The 10,012-nt window shown below is 46.6% G+C and overlaps 1 protein-coding gene across 1 annotated transcript in view; it reads right to left on the reverse strand.

Moving 5' to 3' along the window:
* DNAH9 (dynein, axonemal, heavy chain 9) overlaps positions 1–10,012 on the reverse strand; it is a 212,133-nt gene that overhangs the window by 104,064 nt on the left and 98,057 nt on the right. The window contains exon 49 of the mRNA XM_009334073.1: positions 1,810–2,070. Within this exon, the coding sequence (XP_009332348.1) occupies positions 1,810–2,070 (261 nt within the window). The remainder of the gene's footprint in view (positions 1–1,809; positions 2,071–10,012) is intronic.

Consider the following 10,012-nt stretch of genomic DNA (forward strand, 5'->3'; position numbering starts at 1 on the left):
AGCAGGAATTTGCTGCTCCAGGGTGTTGCATGAACTGCAGACCAAGATAAATGATAGGTATGTGTCTCTGGGGCACATCTCAAAGTACCAGGCTCCAAACGGGAACTCCTGGAGCGCCCTTGGAGGAAAAACTTTCCAAGGTACCAAAAACCTTCCCTAAACCAATCAGTTAGTCTCCTGCAGTCAGAGCAGTCCTTATCTCCCGGTTATACATTTCCCCAGTTGTATCTTCCTTTGGAGTTACCTTGTCTGCGGCAATGTATGGCTCTACCAAGAGGTCACCCTGCACTCGGTACCCAACTACCCACCACCTGCAACAGTGTCCTGCCCAGCCCAAAGACACTGCTGAAGAACAGGTCCTCTCCCCACCCGAGAAGCCCTGGTACTGAATAAACCCAAACATGGAATGAGACTTCTGTGCCAGCATTTCTTATTGTGTCAAACCAAAAGGCACCCCATGAGTGCACCTGTGGAGCCAAGCTGTATGTATCAGATATTGAGCATCACACTCCACAAGATCTGAGGAATGTCTTGGACAAAGAGATGACAAGGGAAATCCCACCCCAATATAGCTGGAGAAGATCAGTCCAAACCCTCAGGCCACCATGTTTTGTCCCTACAACAACAGGGAACTCATGAGGGAAAGATGCCCAGAGGAGCCCAAGAAGTCACCAACTCTCCCCACTGCATCTCTGGTTCTCTGATCCCTCTTCCCCCACTTTGTCTTCCCCCTTGGCCAAGCAAGACATTTGCTGTGGGCTGCAGGAAGACACTTGCCCCAATGTACTGCAGACTCGGAGGGGGATGTGAGCCTTCCCATCACAGATCCCTTTCCAAAGCAGGAGATGGGTCAAGCGGGAACTCGGAGGACACCCATGCTCACTGCCAGCTGCAGCCACAAACTGCCAGCCCCACACCCACCAACACCGGTCTGCGGGGCTCACATGAGATCTGCCTGTGCAACGTTCTCAGCACCAGCTATACTGCTGGGGAGAAAGGCTCACAGAGTAGCTGGGTGTAAAATCTGCCTTGTTGGTATTTTGGAGTGTTCTGAGCTCCCGCTGTGCTGATTGTGCGCTTGCACAGAAATACCCCAAGCAAGCAGCATTTATACTGTCTCTTACTGAAACGAAGGGGTGCTCGGGCTTAACCCCGCCTGTCCTGCAACACCTCCTGCACCTTTGCTGTGACCAGCTAAGGGCACAGTGCTCCTTGCCACAGGACCCTCAGGACAGCTGACAACCAGTCATCCTGAGAACACCAGCAGCTTCTCCTGTCTCCCCTCCTACATCTTCATTCCCCACAGCTCAGGGATAACAGCCTCAGGAAAGTCTGGAGCAAGATCTGGCCTGGGCCCCTGCCCTGGAGACCAGCCCTCTATCCTGCATGTCCTCCTCCATGCTAGCAGACAGGTCTGAGCCAGAGACTGCCGGGACAGCAAGACAGAGGTACAGAACTGGTGATCCCTCTGAGACACTCTTCCCTGGGTCCTGAAGGAGGGTGACAGTAAGGTGACCTTCCCTTCCTTGTGGGGCAGCACAAGAAGCAGTGGAGCCAGCCAACAGTGGAGAAGAGGTGCAAATGAAGCACCCACCTCCAGTTCCTCCTGCTCTCCATGGCCCTGAGTAAAGGGTAACTTGGTGCAGCCTCGTGGCTGCTCCGAATTACACCAGGGACCAAGTATGCACCAGCTGGGAAGAAGTTGGAGGAGGGTCAATACAATGTACAAAAACTTGGGCCATCAGATGACACTGCCTCCCCACAATGCAGAGGGGAGATACTGGATTCCCACGGAAACCTTCAGCCTACCTTGTTGAGGGTGTTCAGAGCGGCCTGGGCAGCTGCCAGGGCAGGCTCAGCTTTGGCCAGGTCCTCCTCACAGTCCTTCTGTTTCTGCTCAACCTCCTGGGTGATAAGTGCCACTTTCTGCTCCTCCTCATCGGCGATTGCCTTCTCCCTGCTCACTTTCTCTGTCTCCACCCCCACCACCTGGATCAGCTTGTCAGCATCATCATTCTTCTGCTTCAGCTCCAATTCTTGGGCTGCCAGCTTGGCCTTCAGCTCATCCACCTAGAGGGAAGAAACACATGTGGGAGCACAGACACTCATCAACCTGCTCCCTGCCCTGTCCAGCAGCATGGGCTCACACTCGAGTGGGGCTGAGCAGTACCCAAAAGCATGGAGGGCCTATCTGTAAAGCAAGCAATGCCCTGGCAGCACAGAGAAGCGGTTTTTCTAGCTGTTAGCAGGATACTGCTGCTCTACTTTGCTCATGATTGCTTGGGTCACCGTTGGAGAGCCCATGCGCGTGGTCCACACACCGGAGCAGCCTGCTAGTGGCGAGAAGCCCAGCAGGGGAGAAACCAGCACCAGCAGGATGAGCTGCTAAGGAGGTTGTCCCACCCTTGCTCACTGCCACTGCTTGGAAACTAGACAGAGGTGCCAGGACAACATGAACGTTGCTTTGAGCAGGATCCAATGGGAAACTTTCATTTCAGGTATTCTTGGGAATATTTTTGTACAGCCCAGGAGCCTCACCATGGACCAGGAATTTGCAGGAAGCTTCTCTCATTATAAAGCCAAATACATCTAGCTTTGGACATGAGATCTGATGTTACATCACATCCCTGGTAAAGGAGGCACGCATGCGCTGTGCACGTGTGTTTTGTGGTGGAGATGACACGCTACAATTCAGCTACACTTTCTTTCGCTTCTCAACCTTGACACCAGCAGAACAGAGCACGTGATATTTTGCTGTGTGCAGGATTTGAGGAGGACCTGTGCACCAGGAACCAGAGCTCCCTGAGCCGCCGGCTCACCCAGGGGCACCTGCCACTCACCCACCCCTCCATCCCATGCCCCACACACACAAGGCAGAGGCAGCACTCCATCAGTTCCCTCGAAACCATCAGGTCCTACAGACTTGTGGCGGGAAGGGCATTTTTCACACCAGAAAGATTACGATTGGGATCTGCTGACAGGTACAGCCTTTGTCAGAGTTCCAAGGCTCAAGGGGCTTTAAAATTCGATGTCAAATGAGCTTGAGAAGGGATCTCCTGTTCAGCCAGTAGCCAAGAGGCATGGCAGTGGTGGCAGCTCCTCACACACTGCTCCACCGAGCAGCTGCTCACATCCAGCAAGGTAGAAGCCCTCTCCAGCAACAGGCTGAAGCATTTGCATGGTGGGGGAGCTCACACCGGCTCTCACTTGAAGACAGAAATTCTCTTTCTAAAAGCACCCGTTTCAATGAATTTACACAGGCTCTGTGCAGACCACAGAGTTTTTCACTGTCCTGCCATCAGCCTCATAAAGGATTGCTTAGAAGTCCTGGGGTACGTGTTTACCTGTATAAAAATACTTACTAGAAGGGAAGTCAGACATTTGCTTTTGTTGACAATTCCATTTTTATACCAGAAGAGAGAGCACAATTTGCAATCTTATAAACAGAAACTATTGGCGTTTGGCATCAGCTTCAAGTGGAGAGTGGTTTCTTAGGAGTCTCTTTGTGCACTTCATCCATTGTCATCTCCTCCTGCCTGGCACTACAATGCTGTTTTCACCAGGACAAAGACATGACTGTAAATCCAAACAACTCTGGGCTCGCAGGAGCACATCATCCCTTCGGTCCGCAAACTCAGCGGCAGCTTTTTGTTCAGCTTGCAGAAAATTGAAGTGGGAGGCTTCACTGATGGCAGATATGGCTTGTGACCTTCTGCCCAAAAATCACTAATCAAGTGCTAGATACATATACGAATGGGAGCTTTTGGGGGTTTACATGACCACAACAAAACAAGCAAGGGATTAAAACCCACTAGCACTTAAAACCCGCTTTCAGCCAAGCACATGCAATAATGGAAGGGTGAATGACTTGCTAAAACTTTGTCAGGATTTTAAAAAAGCAAGAAATTCAGTTAGGGCTATGCCTGAAAGAAACATTTGGAAGCCCAGAAGTGTATGTTACTGTGAAGGCCCCTGCCCAGCTGGGCTTGGGTTACATGTTAAATTCCCAGTGGAAATGATGCAAGTTGGAGCTGCGATGTGTATCCTGAGGCTCTGCTGGACCCTCTGCCAATAGACCACACCACACCTAGAGGACATCACCTCCAGCCTCCCTTACCTACAGCAGGATTTTGGAACATGAAAGGAAACAATCGTGTTTTCCCAGTGAGGTTAAAGCTCAAACACAGTTGAGCAGGGACAATTTAATAGTGTTTATGCAGCGGAAAGAGAGAAACAGGAGCTACACCTAAATAACCAAACTCACTGTCTTTAGTGATGTCCTGGGGCTGGCACAGGGAATGTACATTTATGAACTTTATTCCTCCAGTTTCACCCCCTCAGCACAGCAAACAAATTTCCCTCAATGCCATACTCGCATCCACAGCAAAAACAGTCTGTCACATCCATTTCTCCTCCCTTCTCACACATCCTAAGGCCCAGACATAAAAATGCCTGATGAGACACCAGTGAGCAGGGAGACCTCACACCACCGCCTTCGGGAAGGCACAGGCACAGCAGAAACCTTAAATGTGCTCCCATCAACGGCCTATGGAGCCGTCCCTGGCAGAGCAACATTAGGAATAAAGGCAGGAAAAGTCCTCCTCTTTCTACAAACGTCACAGTAACAGAAGGTACTCAAACTTCCCCTCTCACACCAAAAAGAACCTTCCACCCAAAAAGGATGGCAGCTTGTATACAGAGCTACTTTCTGTTTCTTTGGAAACCCCAGATGCTTGCCATTAAACTACACTTCCAAAACCCAGAGGTGGCCAAGCTTGACCACCACTAACATGTATTATCTCAGGGTGTGCAGAAAACCTTGCTAGCACAGCTCCCATCTTCTGTCCTCTCACAGCCCAGAACTTCTCCAACAGTCACACACAGTGTCCCTCCTTGCACTGACGCCCCCAATACTCCTAGTCCACCCTGTGAAAACCAGCAGTGTTATAAACCGTTCAGATCAGGAGCAGAGCCATCCATCATCCTTTGAGCATATTTCTAGGTTGCTCTTCCCTGGTCATTCTTGGGTCAGCTCCACAGCACTCCTGGTTGGGGCTACCAACAATATCCCAGGTAACAACATGATGCAACAACATCACATGCAAAACACCATGATGCAAAAGGAGAACAGCATGGAAATATTATCATGTCATACAATGCCTGTTCCTTGGAGCTGGTGCTCGCATGGAGAGGATGAAGATGGATGTAGACAAATAAGAGGTGACAACATTTTAGACATTGAAGCTGGGAAGGCCTACTGATCTGGCCTCATGTATTGGGTTTGTGTGGCAAGGTTTTGGTAGCAGAGGCACTGCAGGGGTGGCTTCTGTGAGAAGGTGTTAGAAGCTCCCCCTGTGTCCAATAGAATCATAGAATCATTAAGGTTGGAAGAGACCTCTAAGATCATCGAGTCCAACCATCAACCCAGCACCACCATGCCCACTAAACCATGTCCCTAAGTGCCACATCTACGTGTCTTTTAAATACCTCCAGGGATGGTCACTCAACCACTTCCCTGGGCAGCCTGTTCCAATGCTTGACAACCCACTTGCTGTGAAAAAGAATATAGATGTCAAAAAAGAGGAATCAAATAAGGAAACAGATAAAACCCCTCAATTTTCCAAGCCATTTAATCAATACTACCTTTTAGTGGATATCAGTCAAATATTTTGTCTGTGCTATCCACCTTTGCAAACATCTGCAAGACAGTTTGGGGGACTTACTCTCTGGGAGAGTGACCATTGCAGTGGTCTTAGGGACAACTAACTAGTCAGTGGAATCAACCAGAACTCATCATGTCCTCATCAAAATCTCTTTTCTTGCTCTCTTTTGAGTTCCTGTCCTTTTCTTTGCCACCTCCCCCCACCATCCCCAGAGGAACCTGAGGCAAGACAAGTCTACAACCATTCCGCTGAGCTTGTGTCATCTGGGCTTCCATCCTGATGAAGGAATTAATTATCCACTGTGGACATTCACCTCGTTTCTACAGAGTGAGAGTGCTGGAACACAGCCCAGAATTTGGGCCAATGTATCTATTTAGACATAAACATTTACATAGAGATGAAAAGGCAAAACTCATTCCTCCTGTCAGACCACTGAAACCTATGGAAATACAAAGGGATTCAACTGATCTAAGAGTTGCACTGGGGAGAGGTAGGGTGAAGAAAAGCTACCAAAATTGAAGATGAAAGTAAAAATCCTCTCTGGGCTTCCTTTTTAGATGTTTCCCTTACTCTTTCAAGACTCCTTAAATCATCCCCTTTTGTGGATAGATCAATCAGAAATAACTGTGCTTACAATTTCTGTTCCAACCAAAGCAGCCGAAGGAGCGCTCTCAGCCACATTGGCTGGTGAATGGGTTAATTTGGTGACAGAAACATCATATTTTCCAGGTAAGAAATTTAAGAAGTTACTAAGAAATCATCAGCAACTAAATAGTCTCATACAATGTGATGTACCATGATGCATGAGTAGCAAAGCTGTTGTGAAGAACTGTCATTTAAGTATAGCCTCAAAAACTATCATGTTAAGCAAGAGCATGAATTCCTGTCAGTAATGTGTCCTACTTTTACCTAATTCCCATGAACAGTGAGGGAGAAAAATTGGGAAATATATTCTAGCCTTCATTTTTTGACTATATTGTTAAAGAAATGGTTTTACAAAAGAATTGCAGCATATATTCATTTTGCTTTCCCTATGTTCATTTTATTTATGCATTTTGTCTTCAGGAGACTAGAGTATCATATCTGCAGTCTAGTAAGCAGTTGGGAAATAGGGATTTTTTTTTGGCTCCAGTTGTATTATTCTGCTGCTGGTAAATAGCTGCCACCTCTATTTGTTCATAGTGTCTGTAGGAGTGGATGGATCTCATTTGTCAGTCAGTGGGGCAGGAAGTCTGAATGACTGTTTGCAGGAAAAACTAGTACAGGAGAGAAAAGCCTACGTTAGATTCTTCACGCAACATCTCTGTCTTCTGTGTTTGGTTAGAAAAATGTGACTTGTCTGCTTCTCTTTCTTGTCAAAAGCCTATGAACGGACTGGGGTTTAGTGTTGCAAAATCTGAAGATTAAAGAGGATCCGCTAAAGGCAAAAATAGTAGACAGGGCCTGGAGTCTGTTACTGCTTTGAACACTAGATGAAAGCAAATGGCATTGTCATCATTAGATTGGGAGGCTATAGTATACTTTATTTAATGACAGTGGACTATGAATGCTATTTTGATACATTCTGAAATACTCAAGGGACTAGACCGTGGACTGGCATGGATCAGAAAAAGCAGAGTTATATCTTTTGTGTTCATGGCTTATAGTTTGGAATTTCTGTTTTAAGTGCAAAGAATAGTATTTGGCTTCTTCTAAATGCAGGATATTTTGGATGATAAGTTTGAAGAATGCTGGAAATCTCATAGTCTGTTTCATGCTTAGATAAAGGAATAAACTTGGAAGAATTCTTAATAAAAATAGTCTTGAATACATGGGAATGTAATACCTTAGAATTAGCAGGTTAAACATATGTTCCTTGATTCATACCATGGTCTGACTGTACTGTATATAACCTTTCAAAATCAAATGTAATACACTGGAACATAAATCGTGTTCTTGAGTATTATATATGTAACTCCAATTGACGTCAATGTAATACAGAATCTGAACCACTTTACCTGAGATGTAAAAAGAAAAAAATGAATAATGAAATAAAAATAATATCTCCTTGAGTTGGCTGTGGATTTCTCCATAAACCATGTGTCTCTTGAAATGATTTGTATGAGGTATTATGGTGTTTTGTGGATTACAAAACCACAAAAGAAGGAGGCCAAAGTAGTTAGAGGTGGGGATTTTGAGTACATCTGCCCAACCTGACATGTGGATTTGTTTCTTTGTTGTAGAAAAATCCACAGAAATCTATTCATTGTAGGAAATCACTCCAGAAATTCCTGTTGAGCAACCGTCAGTTGAACCAGTCTAAATCAGGGATTCCCCCTGACTCTTAAGGACTTGTTAACAAGACAGTCTCCAACTCAGTTCTTCTCGAGTTTGATCTTCCAAACTTGTGGGATGGACCCACACTGAAGCAGAGGAAGAGTGTGAGGAGGAAGGAGCAGCAGAGACAACGTGTGAGGAACTGACCACAATCCCCATTCCCTGTCCCCCTGCGCCACTTGGGGGGAGGAGGTAGAGAAATCGGGAGTGAAGTTCAGTCCAAGAAGAAGGGAAGTGTGGGGGGAAGGTGTTTTAAGATTTGGTTTTATTTCTCATTACCCTACTCTGATTTGATTGGCATTAAGTTAAATTGATTTCCCCAAGTCAAGTCTGTTTTGCCTGTGACGGTAATTGGTGAGTGCTCTCCCTGTCCTTATCTTGACCCATGAGTTCTTTTCCATCCTATTTTCTCCCCGCCCTGTCCTGCTGAGGAGGGGGAGTGACAGAATGGCTTGGTGGGCACCTGGCATCCAGCCAAAGTCAACCCACTACACCTCAGTGTAAAGGAAACCAGGAACACTCAATGTGAGGGGAAGGTTGAATACCAGAAACCCATCAGTCTGCAAGACAGAGCTCAGGAAGGCACTAAAAGGCATGGGGCACGCGTGCGTGCAGCAGGGGCACCTGACACGTGGACACAGGCATGGAGAACAGGGCCACCAGGGCCACAGGGAGTTGCTAAAAGAGATAAACAGGTCCACGTGGAGGGGCAGGAAGAGGCTGTTTTATGTCCAAAACAAGAGCATGGGATTGGGGATTCACACCTCTTCAAAGACACGAGCTCTCACAGCTAACAGTGGGAGTTCAGGGTGCTGCAGTGACCTGTCCTGCTCGGTTCTTGCCAGCACGTTGGACCCTGCTGTGCTGTGGAGCAGCCACAGACACGTGCTTTATAAATTACCATCCAGACACATGACAGAAGAGTCATTACGACATCCAGGGGAGGTGAGAAAAATACCACTGACTTTTCCAGTGTCTGCCAACACTGGTGAAAGCAGAAGATGCCTTTTGGGTAGCTGGTAAGCAGAGAAAGCAAGAACTACAAGAGAATAACAGTACAAGAGAGACTGAAGCGGCATGGAAAAATCACAGTAGACTGCCATCCCAAAGAGAAGAGAGAACGCTACTAACCTCCTTCCCATAGGAGGATAATAACCAGATCAAGGTGTGAGCAGACAGATCCAGCACATGCCTTAGCACACAGAATATCATTACTGGCCACAAAAGGATCAGTGCTTGGTCCCAAACAGTGCTAAGAAATGTGAAAAACCTGTGAGCAGCTTCCTGAGTCCAGGAAAATCTGATAAGCAATTAATAATGTGAGGTAGAAAAGGAAAGAGCAAAGCAAACGAGAGATTCAAGGGTAACGTGCTGTGACTCCAACAGGGAAGGAAGAAGTGCTTGCCTACCACCAGGACAAAATAAGAAGAATTATTAAAAAATAGAAAACCCGGAGGGCAGGCTCCCAGAAGACTCATTTTATCTGATTGTCCCTGCCTTGTTTCAAGAACACAAAATACATCACAACAGTCAGCGATTAATTGATAGAGCAAGCAAGACTTGAATCTGGAATCCAGTGATGCAATATTAACCAAAGTCATCCTAAAAATTACTCAGTAATGGGCTCTGAACAGAGCGCTGACCTCTTCATAGCGAGCATCACTCTGAAAAACAAATGACTCATCCCACACATCTTCCCAAGTCTATTATGTCCTAATAACTGGAAGCCGGCTTCTGCTTTTCTGAGTACTGAGGACAGCCACTGTCTTCAGGGAAAGACGGTTAGGCATGTAAGCTAATGGAAAACATTTCTTTAGAAGAAAAGTTCATCAGTGGTATCAAGATGTCCAAATCTCAAAAGACAAAAAAAGAGCAGGTGGAGGGGGAGAAGAGTAATAGGAGGAGGAAAGGTTATTTTGAAACTTGAACGGCTAGGTCAAAAAGTACCCTGCAACTACTTGCACAACAGCCCCCTCATGCTGAGGCCACAACGAACAGTCTATAGAAATATATAAAACTCATAATTAACTTGT

The sequence above is a fragment of the Pygoscelis adeliae genome, unplaced genomic scaffold, assembly GCF_000699105.1.
Source record: "Pygoscelis adeliae isolate BGI_AS28 unplaced genomic scaffold, ASM69910v1 Scaffold11, whole genome shotgun sequence".
NCBI lineage: Eukaryota > Metazoa > Chordata > Aves > Sphenisciformes > Spheniscidae > Pygoscelis > Pygoscelis adeliae.